The sequence below is a fragment of the Carassius carassius genome, chromosome 36 (genome assembly GCF_963082965.1).
Source record: "Carassius carassius chromosome 36, fCarCar2.1, whole genome shotgun sequence".
In the NCBI taxonomy this organism is placed as follows: Eukaryota; Metazoa; Chordata; class Actinopteri; order Cypriniformes; family Cyprinidae; genus Carassius; species Carassius carassius.
Window position 1 is genome coordinate 18,473,169 of NC_081790.1, and position 23,652 is coordinate 18,496,820.

The 23,652-nt window shown below is 41.7% G+C and overlaps 1 protein-coding gene across 1 annotated transcript in view; it reads right to left on the reverse strand.

The window, feature by feature from the left end:
• LOC132117375 (A disintegrin and metalloproteinase with thrombospondin motifs 2-like) overlaps positions 1-23,652 on the reverse strand; it is an 83,495-nt gene that overhangs the window by 22,404 nt on the left and 37,439 nt on the right. Inside the window, exons 4-9 of the mRNA XM_059526635.1 lie at positions 8,024-8,226; positions 4,621-4,704; positions 3,796-3,952; positions 3,481-3,586; positions 1,206-1,349; positions 964-1,096 (exon numbers count right to left, since the gene is read on the reverse strand). Coding sequence (XP_059382618.1) covers positions 964-1,096; positions 1,206-1,349; positions 3,481-3,586; positions 3,796-3,952; positions 4,621-4,704; positions 8,024-8,226 — 827 coding nt within the window. The remainder of the gene's footprint in view (positions 1-963; positions 1,097-1,205; positions 1,350-3,480; positions 3,587-3,795; positions 3,953-4,620; positions 4,705-8,023; positions 8,227-23,652) is intronic.

Genomic DNA, 23,652 nt, shown 5'->3' on the forward strand with positions numbered 1-23,652 from the left:
AATAATTAATATAAATATAAGTCCCCTTTATTCCACGACCCCGGGCTTGACTACACTTTGTCCGCAGTGAAAGCTGATCTGGCCATTCAAAGTGCAAAGTTGATGTATTTCCTCAGCGACCAGCACAGATCAGTTCTAGGCATGATGAAGCAGATATCGTCCTCTTTTGGAAGGCCAAACAAAGTAGTTTTGCTTTCACAATGAAACACACAGCATCTCTACAACGGCGGCGACCTCAGCCACAATAGAATCAAAGTTACGCCTTCTTTCTTTGTGTGAACTTTTGGGTAGTGTTATGCAAATCTTTCCACATCGTGACATAGAAATGTGGGGGCTGACTCTTAAATTTTTATAAAGAATATCTCTTTGAATTTTAGACTTTAGTCTTTCCAACTTTACAGATCTTCTTTATGCATCAAGAGCTTGTAACACTCCAAAGAGAAAGGAAAAATTTAAATCGCATCATATGACCCCTTTAAGAATACTGAAAGTACAAATGTGCATCTATGAGAACAGTTAATAACTAATAATTAATAATTAATACTTTATAAGTAATAATATGTAGATCAGACATATAGTCATGATGATTAAAAAAAGGAAGCAAGAACATGATTGTCTGTACAAAGAGTTACATGATCAATATAATAATTTCATTACATTTGATTAGTCACCTAGAAATAGTGCAGAATCTTAAATATTCTTCATTTTATTGAGATTTTCTTAAAATCATAATTATATGTCATGGCTTTCCTCTAGTTGAAATGTAAAAAAAAAAGTAAACTTTGAGGTTCAAATAAAAACAAACATTCCACAATTTCAGTTTTATTTCATTATCTTAACTTGGACTCAGTATACTGCATTGCCAGATTTACTAACTTTAAATCTAACTAGTTTATGTGGTTGAATGTGGAGTGAGATGGCATGTCAGATTAATTGGTGTGACAAAGTCTCTCTTTCACTCACCGCAGTGCACATCATGTAGCCCATGCCAAAGTCAAAGCGGCACTGGTCGTTCATAGAGTAATGCAGGCCAGGCAGCTGGGGCAGAGTTGGCCATTCATGATCAAAGGGATCGTCACGTAGACAGTCATATGTACTGCATAAGTAATTATACTATCTTACAATGTGAAATCAAGGAACAGGATGCATAACAGAATATATTCATATACTACAAAGCAGGAAGCTACCATAACCAGTTAACTCACTGGAGGTATCGCCTGAGCTCCTGTTGACTACATCGGGACCAATGAAAGCGGTGGAAGGCTGCTTGAACCAGAGGAGCCATTATACTCCCCATGGGAACCTCATCCCCGCACTCATTCGCCTGGCCGTCGTGCTCCATCCCCAGTCTGAATATAATAATTAACAAGCACATATTCACTCACTCAGTCTATACAATCATCTTCTGTAATGAATGGAAATGTGGGTGAGAGAATGGATATATGTAAAAAATATTATGCATATTATTATACAATTCAAACATACAACATATGCACAACATCTTTATTTGCGATGATATACAAAATATTACCAAATATTTAAAAATTAATATTACAGAACTTTCAATTTTATTGATTGTTTTTGTGGCAGATTTTGACGAGTGGGGCGGGGCCGAGGGATGTGGGAACACGAGCGATGCCGGTGGAGTGATTGGGAAATGAGCGACACCTGCGACCCACCACCGGTCTCGAGTCCCACAGAGGAGATGGAAGGATATAAAACTGGAGCGACGACAGTGAAGGACGAGAGAGGACCAGTTTGGGCTTTATTTTATGTTTTGGTTTGTATTTGTGCGCATCAGTCATCCGTGATGGGCTGATGCGCCGTTTTGTCTTTATTTTGATTATGAAAGTTTCATTTTGATTGTCCGCCGGTTCCCGCCTCCTTCTTCCGGATGAATATGAAGGTTTGATTATTACAGTGGTGCCGAAACCCGGGAGAAGGAGGGACGCGCTGCTGAAGATCCCTCGTCGTTGTGGTGAATCCGCGGTGCCATCGAGCAGGCGAGGAGTGTGCCGCCATGGACGCTCGAGGCGGTGGGCTGGAGTGAGCTGCCAGGGACAGGCGAGCTCTCTACCGGCCACCCGCGATGTGGAGGGGCGGCTGCCATCCGTGAGGGAGCAGAGGAGTCTGCGCCGTTCGCCAGGGGGCTGGAGCCTGCTGCCTCTGTGAAGGTATCCGGGGGAGCAGGGAAACGGGGCACTCCTGCCGGCTGCCCAAAACCGGAGGAGCCGTCGCCGTCCACCGGGCGGCGGAGTAGTGTCGTGCCGTCCGCCGAGGGCCGTCCAGTGCCACCGCAGGCACCGCGGAGGAGATCACCCAGCTGGTGGAGGGCCGAGCAGCAGTGCGTTTGGGAACCGGAATTTTTTTTTTTCCTCTCTCCCCTCTCTCGTCTCTGTCGCTCCTCCTTCCATCTCCTTTTCTCTCGCCTCGTCTGTCCTACCCCCAGGTTCCCGCAGGTCCCCGTGAGCGGTCCCCCCCCGGAGGGGGGTGGGGGGTGGAGTAGAGCGCAGTCTCGGGAGTACCCCCCGGCCTGCGGGGGGCGATGGGGGTATGTGATGAGTGGGGGGAGTCCGAGGGATGTGGGAACGAGTGAGGCTGGTGGAGTGATTGGGAAATGAGCGACACCTGCGACCCACCACCGGTCTCGAATCCCACAGAGGAGATGGAAGGATATAAAACTGGAGCGACGACAGTGAAGGACGAGAGAGGACCAGGCCTGGGCTTTATTTTATGTTTTGGTTTTTATTTGTTCGCATCAGTCGTCCGTGAGGGGCTGATGCGCCGTTTTGTCTTTATTTTGATTATTAAAGTTTCATTTTTAATTGTCCGCCGGTTCCCGCCTCCATCTTCCGGATGAATATGAAGGTTTTATTATTACACAGATAAACACTTCTCTAAATTAAAAAAAAAAATCTAAAGAAAATGATATTCAAAGATATTACCTTCCACCCAATAGCTTTAATATAGTTAACTGAGTCCCAAAACTAACTTGTAGCCAATCAGCAGTAATGGGCTTGTAATGATAGAGAAAATGCTCAATTTGAGTGCACAGGATGGAAATTAGCAGATCAACATTAGATAGAGAGAGATGGCAGATAAAATCAGACGCAGAGGTTGTGTTGTTTCTTTTTGATAGGTGAGCAACATTGATGATTGTTTCACACCACTTATCTGTTCTGGCTTTTGTCTGAATATGCTGATGTGTCATCATCACTTGTTTTTGTGATCAACGTTATGCCAGGGTTGTGTATGTACTCATGGGGACGAGACATCAAAATAGGGACTAGGTCATGTTTGGTAAAAATCACTTAGTGCACCATTAACTTTTTATTTGTGGTATGAACTGTAAATACTTAGCAGTTTGATTTGGGTTGAACTACTAGTTTTTATAATTAACTTAAGGCTTGACACTTTCATACTAGCTTCTCCAACACTGGTGGCATATTATAGAGGAAGGTTGTATCAAGGTTTTCTCACACATGTCCTGTCTCATGGGCCACAACAAAAGCAGACGAAAAGCCATCCTCATGGTTCAGAGTGCAACTTCTCACAGGGTGACACATTCCTGTCACGGGAGCATAACCTGCAAAGAGAGAGAAGATAAATTGTCGTCAATGGTCTGTTGTTTATGTTGGCTCAAGTTGGTAAGTCTCTCTGTGAAGAAAAAAAAAAAAAAAGTATGGTAAGATTACAGTTCTCTCCCTGTTACATTCATTTTAATTAGCCTGCATATTTGAGATTCTTGCATCATATCATGTTTACATGTAAGTTTATGGAATCCAAAAGTATTACCTTGCATGCCAGTGGGCCCAAACTCTTGTCTGGTGAGGAAAATGGCATGATCGTGGTATTCTGCATCATTCTTGTCCTCTTTTTGCTGCAGGTAGGCCCAGCGGCAGACATTCTCCAGACTCTGAGAGGCGTTGCCCAGCTCAATCAAACCCATGGACTGACAATACCAACACAAATCATAGGTTAATACCGGACACTGTTATTTGAAACAATTTAATTTCAGAAATTTGAAAATTTCAGTATTAGAACGCTTAAGCCAAATCTATTAATGCTTTAACATTTATACATTTCTAACCAATTTTTGGTATCACTTTGGACATTTTTTCAAGATAATTTTCTATAGTTTGATTTTAGAGTTCTACTTGAGCTTTGAGAGTCTATTTATTAGTTCATTCATTCATTAAGTAAGTAATTAAATGCAAAGTGGTCCAAAGAATAAAGAAACTTAAACCTGCTGGCCAGGACTTTGGCACCACTTTGTATCTGGAAGTCAATAATCAAGCTTTTTCAATTTCAGTATGCTGTTTATTTATTTTTTAAACATTGTTCTCAATTTTTAATTCTAAGATTCTTAGAAATTCAAGGCATTTTTGCATCCATTACAAAATAAATCCAAAAACCCAATTTTAAATCTACCTTGGTTACAGTGGTGAAACTTTCCTTTTGAGACACCAGAATTATACTTCAATACAGTCTCTGCTGGACAGCTACTGGAGTCATACACCAGGTATTTTTTCATAGATATTTATGTACTCTGAAGTGCTGTTGATACAACCACAGTCATCCAACAAAGTTTCAGAAGGAAACCGGCTGATGCCGTCTTACCTTGGAGGAGCAGAGCATCATGATTCTAACCAGGACAACATTAATATGGGCACCCAGGGAGCTGTCCTGATAAATCTCATTCACCTGTGGAACAATTCATAAGAAAACAAAGGATAAACAAGTAGAAATGTAACACAAACATAGCCTTACTACAGAGAGCCTGGATGTGACGAATGGATGTGTAATTTGTCTGGACAATAACACAGCTATGAAAGTTATGTAGGCAGGAAAAACTGTCACAGTGCCAGAGGTGTTCTGAGAAGTTAGAGAGTTTAACAGGAAAAAGCAGACTTTACTGTCTGTGAGCTGAAAAATGCACAGCACTTACCCTTACAGTCACTTTGAGAAGGATTTAGAGGTGAACCTTGAACCCTCTCTTACAAAAGTGAACCATGATTTTACTACAGTACAAATAAAACCAAAAACATAGTTAACTACATAGTTAAACCATGATAACCACTATCCATAGTCTAACCATGGTATTTGTAGTAAAACTATGGTTTTATATATATATAGCATGTAAGATATGCTGCTGTGTAGATAAACATACATAAATTCTTTAGAAAATCTAGACAGGTGGAGCTGGGGGAAGTGGAAGGTTTAATATAAATGTATCTATGAATAAATAAATAAGCAAGCATGACATGCATATCTGCATCCCTTCATAAAAAACACACATATTTGATCATTTTACCATGCTTACATATGGCTTCGCTCCACTCATTTACAAAATACTCTGGTGCAACTTGGGAAGGTGTTGAGGCTTCAGCGAGATGACCAGAGTGTTGAGAAAGAAAAGAAACACTGTACCACACACACACTCATACACAAAGACAGTGACAGATGGATGACAGCTTGACTAGAGGCTGTTTAAAAATCGGAGTCTGATTAGGTAGAGCAGACACTTTAGAAATTCTAGCTATAGTTTCTCTTAAAACACTCAAACCCTCCCCAGAATACAAAAAGATACAATTAGATGCCTATTCCTCATAATACCACTTGTTTTGTCAATAAAACTAAATGATCCCACTTTAGTTTACGGACCAATTCTCACTTAACAACTAACTATTAACTATGACTTTTGAATAACTCCAAATGTGCTGCTCATTAATAGTTAGCAGTTGTTAGGTTTAGGATTAAGGGATTTAGAATAATGTCAAGAAGAAAAAGGTTATATATGTGCTTTATAAGTACTAATAAACAGCCAATATGCTAGCAATAGGCATGCTAATAAGCAACTAGTTAATATTGAGAATTTGACCTTAAAATAAAATGCTACCAACTTAACTTTAGATAAGTGTGTATGTGTATGTATTTCATCTCAGATTTGACTAACTGGAAAACTAAATATAAATCATGTGTATACGCATTTACAGATATGAGATATGGAGACAATTTATTTACATGTCAGGAATGACTTTTAGAGTAACCAAATTATGAGTTTTAATGTATGTAATATTTTTATTAAATATTTAATTTTATATTACATTTAAATTATCATTATTATATATTTATAAAAATAAAGATATGTATCCCTGTTGTTAAGATAAAAGTTCATTATCATTGTTGCTAAGCACGAAAAAGTTGCAATTTTAGTCTCTGAGAAACAGTGCCAGGTAACCCTGTTCCCACCTGAAACCATGTATCTACTCAGATACTCAGTAATGACAGCTCTGTAACCTGGCACATAAAATGACTATTATCAGCACATACTCTCTTGTTTTTATTCTCTTCTCTCCCACACACACACAATACTAATCACCTCAGCAGGGAGTCTCTCATTAGCACTGGCTGTCTTTGGCCCTCTCCAGGACCCTGTCAGTATTTTATTAGTCTAGATCTCTGCTTGTAGCTGGCATGTAGCTAATTGACAAGTAAGAGGCCAAAGTGCCAGAAAATCATTAGGATGAATTAATAATACAGCAAGGTCTTCCATTGGAGCTTGTCTTCTGCTTAGCAACGGAACCACCATGCAAAAAAAAAAAAAAAAAAAAAAAAAACATTGAGGGATTTGAAAAGTATCGAGTTGAAAAGTTGCAATAGCTTTGCTATTGCTATCCAGTCACTTGAATACCCAAAGTACAAGAATGACAGGTGCTTTAGCTACACATATTACATTTTGTGTGTTGCTGCATTACAAAATGTCAGACTGCAGTTCATAACAGTACGCAAATGTGAACATTTTGGACATTTCCACAAGGGGCACTAAAACAGAGTAAACACCCCAATTCTCACTATTAACAAACCATTAACTACGACTTTTGCCTCAATAAACTCATAATTCACTGATTAATAATAGTTAATAAGGTAGTTGTTAAGTTTAGGTATTGGGTATGATTAGGGATGTAGAATAGTACTAATAAACAGCCAATATTTTATAGGGATGCTAATAAGCAACTATAGTTAATGGGACATCGGTCAAGCATATGGGTCTGTTTGTGTGAAATTTCTGGCAAAAAAATTAATCAAAATGAAAAAGAAAATCAAAGGGAAAGGTTCGACAACATGTTCATTGTGAGTCTGGTCTTGTCGAGGATCTCAAATACATCAATCTTTCAGGTAGGAAACCTTGTCAGGGATGTGGATGTAATTTCTTGACTCAGAGCAGTTGTCAGGGAGATGGATGGAGGTTTGGATCAACATCCAACCAACAAGCCCTAATTTATATAGTAATGCCAAATTCTTTGTTTGAATATGAAGTAATTCATGTGAATGTCTGTATGATCAAATCATAACCATAGCGCTGTCTGAAAAGGGATGTATGTTGGATAAATGTTGATTTGTTTACATAAGATGGAGAACTAATAAGTTCCTGAGGATAAAATACTGGTCATTTAGCTGATGCCTAATTTTGAAAATGCCATTAAGATAACTTATTTTATACAAAGTAACTTACTTACAGTAGATGGACACTTACCCAACACTCTTAAAAATAAAGCTTTTCCAAAAATGTTTCAGTAAAGTATTCTTAACTGGCATTGTTTCATGAAAAACCTTTAATATGTAATCTCTCCATTGGACATAAGATTCTTTAAAATGGAAATGATTATTTAGATTATTACAATGTTCCTTACACTAAGAAGAAAATGGTCCTTCTATTGCATTGATACAAAATCCCTCTTCTGGCACTTTTAGTGTAGTGTGAAGACTTTCACAATTTATGTCACATTAGTGTCTTCACATTACAATTTTGAAGACATTATAATAATCTTAATAACTTTTTTTTCAGAAACTTTTGTACAATGCAAAGCTTCCATGGATGTTAAAGTTTTTTCATGGAACAATAGAAGCCAATAAAGAACCTGTATGGAGCAAAAAGACATATGATAATAGGCCATACAGGTCAACTCAGTTCTGTAACTATTAGCCACCACCTCAAGCTAATGGGATTTGGGAAACTTACAATATTCATGAGGGTCAGGAGGTATTTCTGGATGTGCTCTCTGCCATGAAACATCACCACAGAGCAGTCCACTCCCAAGAAAACCTCGATGTTAAAAATCTCATCTTCATAAGTCTCTCTGCGTGTTCGTGTGTTGCTCTTTATTTTCTTCTTAACATGGTGGGGTAAATACTGCAATCCAGCCTGTAGACCCAGAGGTGAACCTGCAAAAAATGATTTAACATAATTTTAAAAGGTCATGAGGAATCTTGATAATCATAATAAAAAGTGTATGATATGACTCATTCAAATGTAACATCGTGAAGAAGGCAAATTTAAATGAGACATTGAAACTACCCATTGTATATTGTTCATACTGTAGATTAAGATCATTTTTCAGCCCATTACTTAATATGAAAATAGCTGTACAATAATAAACAAAAACAGTGGCAGTATGTTTCTCATTTCATTCGGCATATTCTCCCTCTTGTCACCTAATACACGGCACAAACAATCTCACAACTCCAAGGGCTTTCATGTTCAGTGCCACTGAGGCATGTCTCTCAGGCTCTGCCTGTGCCAAAACTGCTCGAGCGAGGGACAGTGTGAGGTGAGAGAGAACTAAATGGATGACAGGCGGAAAAATGTTACTGTACCAATTCAGTGACACCTTGCCTTGATTTCCCTTATCAAAATTCTCAATTATCATATTTATTTACAATGGTATTTACATGGTACTTGATATTGTGTCCAAAACATTTATATGTCACTGCAATGTGCTTGCTTTACAGACTTCAGTCTGTGTATTCTGAAGGAAATTTGATGTTTCTTCCCAAGGTGGTAAACCTTATGATTACAAATTTTTATATGCCATTTGACGTTCCGATTTAATTTCTTAATTTCTTCAGAAGTAATGAGATAATCCTGAAGGGCGATTCAATCAGAGAAGTCACTGTTACTATGGAAACCAGAATTCCAGCAAAAGAGCTCACAAGTGACCACCCACTCCTATCGAGCATTGTAAATGACATAACTGATTTTCCTGATACTCTCACAAAACTTGTGTATGTTTCAATATTTTGTTAAAAACTTTAAATACAATATATGATATATTCAGTCACAAAAAGTTTTATATTGTACTGTTGATTCAGATTCCATTGCGTTATTTGCAAACCATCTTAGGATAAGCAGTTCAGTGTCTTGACATCTAATCAAATGCACCCCCCCTCCAATTTCTGAGAAAAGCAGCATTGATTCCTTACCATTATGCTACAGTGAGCCAACATTATTGTGTTTTGTTAACCCATGAAAATATCCAACCTTTTTAGATGAAAACAAATTAAATAGAAACAAACTTTTTTTCACAGGATCAGCGATTCAGGATTTCCAGATCAATACTTACAGAATAGTTAATGTGCAATCTAATAAGACTGTATACACTGTTTGTGTAAAGTGTAATTCAAACAAATGCTGTTCTTCGGTTCCTTTCAGATTTGATTTCTCAAGTATAGCAGTTTACAGTCTGTATGGTTCAGAATGGAGGGATCTTGATGAATGTTCCCAGTTTTGAAGAGGCAAAGCTGTGTACATCTTCTTTATAAACTTTGCATTTATGTTTAATAATAATGTAGAATTTCATAAACGTTTGGCTAGTTTCTAAACAAGCACAGACACACAAAATGGAATGGGAAGTCCAACAAATACACCATAAAAAACAGTAATGTTCACTGCCAAGAAATCAACAATCATTTACTCTATAACTGAAAATGCCGCAAATGCTAGCAAAAGAAAATCAGCAGAACAAACAAATATAAGAAATCCTAGACAAATTCACTTAAAACTAACATTTAGAGCAATCTTGCAATGTTTATTAGCTTGACAAAATTTATATGAAAATGAGTTATGGGCTCTGTGCAACAGACATCTGTTTTTGTGTATTTAGCAGCACATTACACTAGAATATGAAAGTGAGGATATATGTTTAGGTGAGTGTTTGTTTATTGCTTCAACAAATAAACTTATCATTCGATAAAATAGCTCCTTACTACAAGGTATAGTACACACTTGAAAAATTATGAAAATAGCTGAACTGCTGTTGCAATGCTATAAAAATATTAAGTTAGTAAGACCAAAATTTTTAGATACATTAGGTACTCCTCATGTCAGTGCTGATTCTCTTTTAAAAATCATTTGTATTCTAAGCCAATACTTAACCTTTTCCATGACTCTGGCCTTTGTGTTGATGTCCTTTTAATTACCTCGACCCTTGGTGTCATTCCAGCATGGGACGCACATTCCCATGTCACCTTAACATGCTAGTTCTTGTTCTAATTTGACTCCATGCTGAAAACTCCAGCATGTGTGAATGACCAGCTTTGGTTTTCCACTAGTTTATTCACTTTCATATGTAGCTTTGGGAAGTCTGATTCATTCTAGTAAATCGGTTCATCCTACTGTAAATGGTCTGCTTTCTCATATTTCTTATATTCACATATCTAGTGAATATACTTTTTAGATGGTTCATCTAAATGAAACGATCAGTCTGCTTCCTATTTATTTTTTTTAAAAAGCTGTTTATTGAAAATTTCTTCTGGGAACAGAAGTATAAAACAAAAAGCAACTGTGCAAATTTAGAATCCCATCCCACCCCCTGGGAGACTTCAAAATAAAGAATAAATAAATAAAATAAACAATAAAAATACTAGGGGTGACCCCAAATAGTCGTCTATTCGATGCTTCGATTCGAGGAGCCTGATTTGACTACAAATCTCACAGTCGAATATTCGCCGGCTGTTATGATTATGCCATTCTGACTATATGTGAGTGCTCAAATGTCTGATTTCACATTTTTTCTCCCAATAAGTTAATATGCAGCCTATTATGATAAAGCTGTGAATAACAATCTGAAAAGAAAATGAATAAATCCAACCACCCCTATAGATTTATGTTTCACTTTCCATAATCCTTGACCGACAGAGGAGCATCTTGGCGGCAGGGATTTAAAACTTTACCAAGACTCAAACTGACATGGGCAGAGACTGGATTTTTTCGAACAGGTAGGGTACAAGTAATTTCAAAACATTTCAATTTTGTGAATATATTATTTACTCTTATTATTTAATCTTAGAGCTTAAAGGTGCCTTGGTCTACTTCCTTGAAAATAGTAATTCTGCCTGGATCTTTGAATCGGGAATTCTGCCCTGGATCTCGAACTGAGTTCAGACCTAACCGCCATTATTTTGCTGAGTGTATTGTCTGAGTGTTCAATTTAAATGAACTGAACAAATTTATTTCTGACTGCAAAAGTTTTAATCTTGAAACATTTTAGGGTTAAATCGCCATATAATGGCATGAGATGGCAGAGGGATCAAAGATACTCTTCATAAATTTCCATCATGATCCAACAAAGATAGGGAACAGATATCAGCATCACGATGAAAGAAAGACCATATTCCTATTCTCTACTATTGTTTTTATATGTGTCATTCTACCGTCTGTTTCACAACCTTTATCTAAAATAGTAATATGAATTAATAAGTCCTCCGAAACCAATATTAGGACACCCTTGGTTTTAGTATCCAAAGATGAATGAGTTACTACTTCATAAAACGTATTATTACACTTATGTACATACTCCTCTTTCAAATGGGATTCTTGAACTAACACTATATCAATCTTTCTTCTCTGCAAAAAAATCCAAAAACCTGTACGTTTGTGCAGGCCATTTAGGCCATTAATATTACAACTCAAAATATTAAGGTCAGTCATAGGTGTCAAACAGAATTACTGCATAATAAAACAAATACAAATTTGAAAATAAAACCAGTTGAGTCTACCATTAAACCACTCCCACCCCCACCCTTCCTGTGACTATTCAAAAAATGTAAACATGTTCCCATGAACTATGGCAGATCAAACCAAGAACAAACCTTGATCTGCCAGCACCCCTTAATATGATCTGTGGCATCAACAAAAACCTGCACATTACTGAAGCACCAACATTGGCCCGATAGTCACATATTGACTATGTAATGAGCTCCCTGCAAAATGAGCTCCCTGTTCGTTTACCGCAACAGTTTAAAGATGAAAACCTGTTGTTTAGCGCAGGGGTTTTTAACCTTTTAGGGCATGCGCCCACCTCCCCCAAGTGTGTCTAATTTAACTTGCGCCCCCCCCCAAACCACCCCCTCCCCATATTCACATCTAATTACTGTATTAACATTACCATAAATGCAAATATTCATTAAAGCTATTAAAGCAGCTAACAAGCAGCTCTCGCACAAACTGGGGATGCGTGCTCAGATATGGGCTGCCCTTGCCCGGAGAGAGTGCGCGCATTTAAAACGTGTCTCCTCTCTCTCAAACTGTGTCCTGTGCATGCTCAAATCTCTCTGTGCTCATGCGCTATCGACATTTTTCAGTGAAATAATGCCATAAGAAATGCTTTATCACAGCACATGAGGGCCGCATTGAGACGTCTTGGGATTAAATTACTTAAAATTGCTTTAGTGTTTAAACTGACAAGACTTAAAACACGTGAGAGTGATAAACCTTCTTGAGGAAGCAGCATTGGCCTGATCGTTAAGATCTAAGTTGACAGATGGGGGCTGAAACCCAACTAAAAAGGGTTTAGAACCACCCCTGGTATAGCGTGCGTAATTATACTGAAACATAAATATATAACCAGTTTACCTGATTCAATGGGCTGGCTGAGCATGTTTCTGAGATAACAACATGACAATCCGTGGTTGGATTTCCGACATGGCTAACCGTAAATCATCTTACACAGTCAATAAGTGTGACTGATACTCGAGCCAACGCTGCTCTACCTGTCGACCAGCAGTGGGAGTCAGATTGCCCCTTAGTGGATGGCTAAAGATTTGCTAACTCAGATTCATAAATTCTCAGGGGTTTAAAACCCCTGGTTTAGTGCAATAAAAGGAGAGCCTTCAGTACACAAGATGTGCTCACTCCCCTTCAATCTCTCTGCCAGAGATGGGAGCCACATCAGTAGCAGTCTTTTCAAAAAGCCCTTAGGGTCGTCCTTTTCGGAACCTTCAGGCAATTCAACAAAACGCAGATTGCAGTGCCTATTGTGATCCTGTAAGTCCACAACCTGTTGTTCGAGGTCGGCTACTTGCCTATCGTGATCTGCGACAACTTTCTTTTGTTCTCTTATCTCCCCTGTAAGAAGATCCAAATTATAGCATAGCGACTGAACAACTGACATATGTGAAGCGAACTAATTCCGCATCACTGTCAACTCAGTTCTGAGAAATATCCTCAAAGTCTTCGCCATCTTGTCCACCATATCGCCAGTGTTCGGTGGCTTGGATTTCTTCTTAATTGGAGAACCAGACGGGGGAAACTCCTGTTGTTTCCGACTGTGTGCCACCGGGAGAAGTATTATTAATGAATAAAACGTAAAATAAACAAACAAAAAAATACAAATCAGCAAAAAGGGGCCAAACGTACGGAGCTCTACTCAAGTGTGACTAGGTTCATGAGCAGTGTTGGGGAAAGTTACTTTTAAAATTAATGCATTACAACATTGTGTTACTCCCTAAAAAAGTAACACAAAAAGTTACTTAGTTATTTTTTATGGAAAGTAATGTGTACTTTTTCAATCTGGGCAGGGCTTGCGTGCTTGTTTATAATATAAAAAAGTTCTATTAACACCAAATACTAAATGAATAAGTCTCTGGCTGAAGAGAAAGTAAATTCATGTCTGTACAATAGAATACAAAAGAAGAAAGTTCAACACACTTCAGCAATAAAAAGAAGAAGCACAATTGTTTATCTAGAGTAATTTTGACCTATTAGTTTGGTTGAATTGGATAATTGAAGGTCAGCACCAAAGACATTGGTTAATAAAATGGTATTAAATATATTGTGACGTGTGGCCCGAGCTCTCATCAGCGTTGCCCTGGAAACAGAGCAGGCACATCTGCACCTGCTCATTACTGGCTGAGCGGTCACAGCTGCAGCCCATCAGGAGCGGGCTTTATAAGCAGCGGCGACGAACACAGAGGTGAGAGATGTCTCCAAAAGACTCAGCTAACAATTCTCTGTGTTTCCCCTCCAGACAGCAGCGTGTGACCGCCAGCCCACTAAGGACACGGACCTCACAGACCCACACAGCACTGCGAACCGAAGGAGGAAGAGAAGGCTGAGCACTGAGCACCGGAAACCCCCTCACGTTGGCTATTTTTCCCTACATCACCTCAATAAATCCACCCTTTGGGGAACTTACCTTGATCCTCGTGTTGTGTGCTTCTTCACCCCGTCACACTGGTGGAGAATGCGGGCATTGCAGTGAAGAAGTCACAGACCAGGATCCCACTGCATCACTATCACCATTCACTTGGTTTATTGACGGACGTTTTTTTCCGGGCTTATTTTCTCACGTCCCCTTCCTGTTTCCACAGGTGGCGCTCCTCCCCCAACGATGGAGGATCTGTTAAAGTACCTCACCGAGGTGAGCATCCGCCAGCAACAGATTATGGAGCACATGGCCTCCCGACAAGGGGAAACAGAATGAGAGCTCGCCGCCCTCTGCATGGCGGCCGCACCGCGAACTCCGCTACCTGACCCCCGAGCCCAGGCTACCCAACTCATCCCAAAGATGACGGCGCATGATAACGTCGAGACATTCCTTCGGATGTTCGAGGCGATCGCCGTCCGGGAGGCGTGGCCCAGGGACGAGTGGCCGCCGCCGAGTGGCTGAACGGGAGAAGCACAACGGGCGTACTTCATGCTTACCCCCGAGTGGAGCGGCTCTTACGAGGAGCTGAAGAAGGAAATCTTGGGGCGGGTGGGACTGTCGCCCATTAGTGCCGCCAAACTATTTCACGACTGGTCCTACAACCCACGGCGGCCCGCCCGTGCACAAGTGACCGACCTCTCACGCCTCGCCCAACATTGGCTACTGGTCGGGGGTCCCACCGCACACCAGGTAGCGGAGCGCATGGTAGTGGACCGCCTTCTACGGGCCCTTCCCCGCACTCTCCGGCAGGCGGCCGGGATGCGGAACCCCACCAACATCGACGAGCTGGTGGAGGCCATCAAGCTGGCGGAGGCCACCCAACACCGGGAGGCTGGGGAGCGAGCGCCGCCCTTTCCCTGAAGGGTGGTCCAGGAGAGACGCGCCGGAGGGCACCCAACGACCAGTCGGCAGGCCGGCGGTTCCTGGGCCACAGGATGAGCCCATGCCCATCGAAGCTCCTCACTCCCCTGGACGCGCTTGGCTGGCAGGCTGCACCGTCCATGCGGAAACTCCAAAGCAGGCCCTATGGGCGGAAGTGAAGATAAATGGCCGGCCGGTCCTCGCCCTCCTCGATTCAGGCAGCGCGGTCACCCTTGTCCGGCCAACTGTCCTTCCTCCACGGCCGGAACCCAAAGCCAGACTGCCCATCACTTGTGTCCACGGCGATACAAGAGAAGTACCGGCACGGCGCGTCACCATCGCGGCGCCCCCTGGTGCCTGGCCGGCGTAAGTAGGGATCGTCAAGGATCTGCCTGTACCGGTCCTCCGCGAGCCAGCCAGTCAGCCCCGCTGGGAACCGCCCCCCACACTGGACGACCACGAAGCCCCGACGGCGTCCCATGTTGCTGGCCTTAGGACAGCCCCAGAGAGGGTGAGTCGTCACATCATAATCCTAACCTCAATTATGACCTCTTCCAGCAGGTAACTGGGGCTGGGGCCTTTGCCCGAGAGCAGCACGAGGACGACCGCCTCAAACACTGCTGGGCCCAAGTGAGGGTCGCCGATGGGAAGGACCTCCAACCGGCACCCCACCCAACACCTCACTTCGTGGTCAAAAACAGCCTGTTGTAATGTGTTGCCCAGCGGAGGGGGGAGGAGAAAACTTTATTTTTTTTACCCAGGCGTCCACCGGGTTCACCCCTTTCAAGCTCTTTTTCGGCCGACATCCCAGCGGCCCGCTTGATGTCGCCTGAGAAGCCTGGGAACAGCAGCCGGCCGTCCACCGCTCCACCATCGAGCACGTCCGGGAGATGTGGGAGAGGATTGACAGGGTCATGCCCATCGTCTGGGAGCACCTTGCCAAAGCCCAGCAGGCCCAGCAACGACATTACAACAGGGCGGCCCAGCCACGGGAGTTTCAGCCTGGAGACCACGTTATGGTCCTAGTCCCCACTGCTGCCTGTAAATTCCTGGCCAACTGGTTGGGACCCTATACCGTGACGGAAAGGATCGGCCCTGGCACCTACCGGGTCCGGCAGCCCGGACGACGCAGAGAGGACCAACTGTACCACGTGAACCTTCTGAAGCACTGGGTCAGGACCAAGCCCCAGCTTGCAGCCCTCGCTCAGCGACCTCCCGTGGCTGTGGACATGGACCCCCACCTCTCGGCCGCCCAAAAGTCGGAGCTGCAACACCTGGTCAGTCAGTTCACCGATGTGTTCTCTCCCCAGCCAGGGTGGACCCACGTACTCAAGCATGATATCCGCACAGCACCCGGAGTGCGGCATCGTCCAGCAGCAGCCCTATCGTGTTCCGGAGGCTCGGCGCCACACCATTGAGGTGGAGGTACAGGAGATGTTGAGGTTAGGAACCATTGAACCATCACGCAGCCCTTGGTCCAGCCCCATCGTCATGGTTCCAAAGCCCGACGGCACCTTCTACTTTTGCAACGACTTCTGCCGCCTGAATGAAGTCTCGGAGTTTGACGCCTACCCAATGCCGCGAGTGGACGAACTCTTGGATCGCCTAGGAAGGGCCCGGTATATCTCAACTCTTGATCTCACCAAGGGCTACTGGCAGGTCCCCCTAACGGAGCAGGTCGAGCCGAAGACGGCATTCTCGACCCCTAGTGGCCACTGGCAATACCGGGTCCAACCCTTCGGCCTGATTGGGGCTTCCGCCACCTTCCAGCGGCTTATGGACATCCTCCTGCGGCCCCACCAGGCCTATGCCGCCGCCTACCTAGATGATGTGGTCATACACTCCGAGACTTGGGAGGACCACCTGGAGCGGCTGCGGAAGGTGCTGTCGGAACTCCACCGGGCTGGGCTGACCGCCAACCCCCGTAAGTGTCACCTGGCCCTCACCGAAGCCAAGTACCTCGGCTACCAAGTGGGCCGCGGCCTCATTCGACCCCAGGAGAAGAAGGTGGCAGCAATCCTCTCCGCGCCGCGGCCCACCACCAAAACGCAGGTACGGGCCTTCTTGGGGTTGGCGGTTTACTACCGCTGTTTTATTCCTAACTTCTCCTCCTTAGCCTCTCCCCTGACAGACCTGACCAGGAAGGGGCAGCTGGAGAAGGTCTCATGGAACCCAGAAACGGAGAGCGCGTTCCAGCGCGTGAAGGCCGCCCTCACCTCCGAGCCCGTGCTCAGGGCCCCCGACTTCAATCGCCCCTTCCTGTTGCAAATGGATGCATCCGAGACCGGGTTGGGAGCCGTCCTCTCCCAGGTCCTCGACGGAGAGGAACACCCGGTCATCTATATCAGCCGGAAGCTGACCTCAGCGGAGCGACGGTATGCGACCGTCGAGAAGGAGGCACTGGCCGTCAAGTGGGCAGTCCTGGAGCTCCGCTACTACCTGCTCGGCCACCAGTTCACCCTGATTACAGACCACGCCCCTCTACAGTGGATGGCCCGAGCGAAGGACAACGCCAGGGTGACTCGGTGGTTCCTCGCGCTCCAGGACTTCCACTTCACCGTACAACACCGAGCGGGGACGGCCAACGCGAACGCCGATGGTCTCTCAAGGATATGGTCAACTTTCGCAGGTCTGTCAGGTTCCACTCCCTATCCTCCCCCAGTTTCCCCTCTTCTCCACAGGGACAGAACGACACATTTGGGGGGGGGGTGTGAGTGTGACGCGTGGCCCGAGCTCTCATCATCAGCGTCGCCCTGGAAACAGAGCAGGCACACCTGCACCTGCTCATTACGGGCTGAGCGGTCACAGCTGCAGCCCATCAGGAGCGGGCTTTATAAGCAGCGTCGACGAACACAGAGGTGAGAGATGTCTCCAAAAGACTCAGCTAACAATTCTCTGTGTTTCCCCTCCAGACAGCAGCGTGTGACCGCAAGCCCGCTAAGGACACGGACCTCACGGACCCACACAGTCTGCTTTCTCATATTGATTCACAGATTCAAGATAATAAGATTATCCCCGCACTGTCAAAAAAAGCCTGTATATGTTTGAAAATTTTGCAAAAAAATTAAATAAGTAAATAAAATCATTTCAGATATATGGTTTTTTATACTATATTCAGTCACTTAACATTGTCATCAGATCTCGGGATTAAATGACGACTGCTATGTTCATTATTACATCCAACAACAAAACACCTTAATTGCTTAGGAGTCATTCTTGCCTACATCTGCTCCTTCAGTGAAACAATTGCAGACTGATTACACTCAGGGCAGGTCTAAGGTAAGACGGCCGTGTCAATGAACAATCATGGGAGGGGCCTGGGTCTGTGTGACATCACACAGCCCAGAATCTGAGAATGGCTTGATTTTTAAAAAGGGGATATTATTTATTCGGGATTAAAAAAAATAAATAAATACTGGGTTGATTTTTATCATTAAAGGGTGGCTGAGAACACACACTGCCAACAAACATTTCACAACAAATGAAAGTCAATTTTGCATCCAATGACCCCTTTAATATAAATTTACCTGTTCACATTTAATGCTGTCACCACGACTAAGATTTATTCAAACCCCTTCTTATGTTTTTCCAGAAAAATATGGTTTAATTTATAAATTATTGGATTTTTTTTGACATTTTATTTATAAAAACATATAAGCCCTTATAATAACTAAAATATAGTAAGCTATATTTATTTGTAAATCAAGATAAACCATGAAGTGACAGTAAAATAGTGCTACTACACTGTACATTGTTACAGTCAAGCGAGTATCACAATGTCAGCTGACACAATCATATTTCAATAGTAATAGCCTTGTGCCACTGCGTTTTATTTGCTATTTACTATAAATAGAAAGATATTCTATCTGCCATTCTGAGAGGACATGTCTGCTCCTAGTTATCCCCTGACCTGAAGTTATAGCCGTTTTAACTGTAGCTGGGGTTTCCAGTGCCGGTCTGCAAGGAGCAATGCTGATGTACAGAATATTGATGAAGGTTGGGCAGTCAGTAACTGTTGCCAATTATCATAATTCTTTGAATCAATGAGTGCTAGGCTTGTCAGCTCTGACATATCAGGCTCACAAGGGTTATTTGTATTCAGGAAACGGGACCATCATGAAAAACTGCAAGGATAAAATGAAAACTGAATCTTTTAGAAGCTTTCAAGTAGAACCTTTGCTTTGAAAATGAAATCAAAGTCATTTGGATCTGTTAACAACTTGAGAAATCCTCTTTGAATATGCCAGTGGAAGCTTGGCTTGACTTTATCGACATGTTTTTATTATTATTTATTTATTTTTTATTTTAATAAATATACTTTAGAAACACTGGTTAGTTTTTAAATTCCTGATGGTAAAGTTAATTTTGAATCAAATAAGACATGGTTGGCTTTAAATCAATGCTCACATATGTGACTGGAAAAATAATTCGAAAAAAACAAGACGTGCTAAGTCAGAGAACATGAGACTGTAAGATACAAGACTTGAAATGTAAAACAAACAGGAAAATTCCTTAAACTCCAAGCTGCACTGATTTCAGTAAAGACACACAATGTAACATTGATGTCAATCCTGAAACATGTTTTACGTGGATAAAATAAAAACATGGTTATGAATGTAGTACAAATTCCGGATGGCTATGAATGCAACATCTTGTTCCTATTGCAACCTCACTGATTGAAAAACTATGTTGCTTGCAGAATGAATGAAGGTCCATCTGCTCAGAAGGCGTGACTCAGCATGGAGGAATATGAGCCCACACATACACACTCTCATATACACAGAAACACTGATGCAGGAGTTGCACCAACAATTAGTTTTGCCACTAGTCAGTGTGTTGGGTCTGTGTTAACGAGTTGTGAATCATTTAAAGGACCTATTATCCTTGTGAGGAACTGACTAAAAATAAAGGCAACTATATATTTTTAAGCATAAATGCCAATTTATATGGATAATGTGTGAAACAAAAATTCTTTATAATGTTTACTAACATTAAGTAGAACTGTATTATATACATCTTAGATGAAGAGAAATGCACAACTAAAGTTATCACAGAATAAAATATATTATTGCCAATCAGAATGAAACAGTAATAATGTCAAATATGTTTATTTATTTAAACATATTTTCTGTCCTCTCTAAACAGAAGTCCAATTTATTACTGATTATTACTGACAGTATTACATACTGATTGCATAATAAAAAAAATAAGTCAGATCCCATGAACTTTAGTGACACCCTGAATCACATGACTTAAGTTGTACTTATTCTATACTAGGTGACAGTAAGTAAAAAAAATTCTACTTGCCTCTTTCTACCAACCACATCTGCTTGTATCCGGATGTTATTTTCTTTGTATTAATGAAATGGTCAAACATATATTTGGAATTACGTGGTCGCACTTCACATTTTCTTCTTTTTAAGGTGAGGTTACATTAGCAATATTTTGTGGATAACAAAGGTCCATTATCAACAGTGCAACAATGTATGATGTATATAAAATTATGATATGTATGATGATATAAAATTTGGTGAACAATGGTAAATGTGAGTGTATATAAATAGACATCTGATTTCCTATAATTGGCAAGTCAATTAGAGTTAATTCATGATAATTGTGCCATTTCTCCCCAGTGACCTCAATCGCAAAAGTATCTCAACTTATCTGCATTTACCCTACTTAAGGTGAACACTGAATTCAATTAGTGAACCACACATCTGGATGACTATACCCTGCTGGATGAAGACCACTTTAGACTTTAGACACCATCAATTTCCAGGCAGGTTTCAGTTGGTTTGGTACAGTATTTACCAGATTAGAGACAAGACAGTCAACTTAAAATGAGTAGCTGCCCAAGCACACAAGAACTGTGAACCTGTGAAGATGAAGATGTCAGCCAGCAACATTTTTGACCTCCTTTTTACAGTCATCTCTTAGGATATCTTAATCACATCTTTACTTTGGCCATCAATCTTAAAACAAGAGCCAGTGAACCCTGTAATCTGTTGGTTAATGTCTTATTCACCTAGGCATCATCACTTAACACAGCATTGTTGAGTTAGCTCATCTCACAGAGCCAGAATTCCAAGACACACAAAATCAGTCTTCGTTAACTCTCCAGACGAAATGCCGCAGGCGTTCTTCCTAAGAGACTGTCTTTACTTGCACTGCTGCAAAGGTGGCCCAGAAATGGAGATATTTGCAGCACAGGAGGAAGCTGAACACTCCTCCTTAATGTCAGACCAGGCCAACAGCTATTAGTCAATGGAACAACCAAAATGTTGTTGTTTCAGGGATGGGAAAATGTTAAATGAAAAACACATGCAGTCACACATATTCTACAGCCATGAACACACACATATAGCCACACACATAAATCTATACGATCTCTGATGGCTAGCTGGAGGCATTATGGCACATTTGGTATGCTGCGGTGTGATATGTGTGGGTTGAAATGTCAGGGTGACTGAGGTGAAGAGAAACTGACAAAAGTGCAGAAACGACACTCTTCTCAAATGCAGTGACAAACCAGGAAAGAAAATCAGGCTCAGATTTTCCCACATTCATATGTGAGGTCATGTCCAATTATAATTGTTATGAAACGTACTGCTTTCAATATGCAGATTTCCGTCCACAATATTTTGCATGTGTAGAATAATGATGGATGAAAAATATTCTTTTTAATATTATATTAGTGTTGTCACGGTACCAAAATTTCAGTATTCGGTACCGATACCAGTGAAAATCCACGGTTCTCGGTACCAAAACAAAACACAAAAATATGCTAATTAAAAAATAACTTTTTAGCACTAAAAATAAAACCAATGCCTTTCTTTATACTTACAATTGTGTTTAAAGTTTTTCTACAAGTTATATAATTATGAAAAACAATAAACAAGTTTCACCCAAATTTAATTTGTCTTTTAATTTATGAAATTTAAACACATTTTATTTTTGGTATATAAAGGGGATTTGCTATTATATTGTGATTTATTTCTTTAAAAAATAAAGTTTTATACATTTTTTCAACAGTAGCAGTATCACATACATTTGACTAAATAATAGTAATATTTCTAGCACAATGCCTTTATGTAAAAATGTACTTTTAGGCCTAATGAATGCATATTTGTCATTTTAACTGAACTTAAGACTGGTGGTGATGCTTAAGATATTTTTGGTCATTGAGGGTTTCTGTAAAAAAAGTAGTAATAGATCATATTAATTATTATTAAAAGATAATACAACTACTAATTGTACTATCATACTAATTTATATACAATGCACTATGAATTGATGAGCTGCTGGGCTCATGAATATTAATCACGTTGTCTGCGTTCGGTCAAAATGATTTGCTGAAATCAAAACAGGGACGGTAAGAGATCAGCGCCAGCCAATGAAATTGCCATTTGCGCATTAGCTCCGCCCACTACCGGAGAAACCGGTATGTCTTCTGCTTGTTCGAAAATGAATATGAATAATTCTAAATGAACTCCATTATTTTGACAGGAGAAGACAACAAAGAATAGTTTACATATAGCGTGTCGATTCAGCGTGGTAAGACTCTCGCTCTCTCTCTCTTTGCATGTGTGAGAAACAGTGCTATCAGTAAAGCGACGGTGAGTCGTGCGCCTTCATAAAGAGTTTACAGAGCATCAGGTGCGCTGTGCGTCCATTGAGATGAACTGAAAAGTTCGGATGCGGCTTAACATTTACAGATACTGGTCCATATGGAGATTTGATTTGATTAATTTTTGCTAACTTTGACAAATTCCATGACTGTCCATATTAAAATGTAAGTTTCATTTTCATGACTGGATTTTGAGATTGTATCCTATGCTATGGGAATGCCTCCAGCGTTAACCATGCTATGATTTACATGTCTAATCAGTTCTCTTCAGGAACTTGAGCTGTGTAAAAATGATATGGGAATGAGTATGCCCACGCCACCAAACTTACAAATCCCTGCTTAGTGTGGAAGAGCTCAACTAAGGTGAGATAATGTAATGCTGAAGAATGTAAGTAGATCAACCAGCAGCACTGCAGATGTCCTGCATAGATATCCCTGACAGAAAGGCCTTGGAGGGCGCCACACTCCAAGTTGAGTGAGCCTTGACCCAAATCAGGACATGAAGAGGGGGCCACTGAGAGAGGTAACGTGTAACTAGGGGTGTCTGCCCACTGACTGACCTCCAAGAGGGGCGTGGCAGGGCACAGTGGCTGCCACGTAGACCTTTTAAGGTGGAGTGGGTCAACCCTGTGGAGAATCGGACCTGGAGGAACTCCAGCACAGTACCAAGTGGACAGTTAAGAGGGTTTCCACTTCTGGAGCTCTGGATTGGAGCATGGTCTCAACAACCTCAGTTGAAAGACTGGAGGCTACGAGATGTGCCCCCTCAGGGGCCACACTCACAGCTTCCACAACTCCGGGCGGGGGTGAAAGATGATGCCCTCCCACCTGAGAGAGGAGGTCCCTCCTGATGGGAATCTCCCATGGACAGCCATTGAGAAGGGACACCAGGTCTGA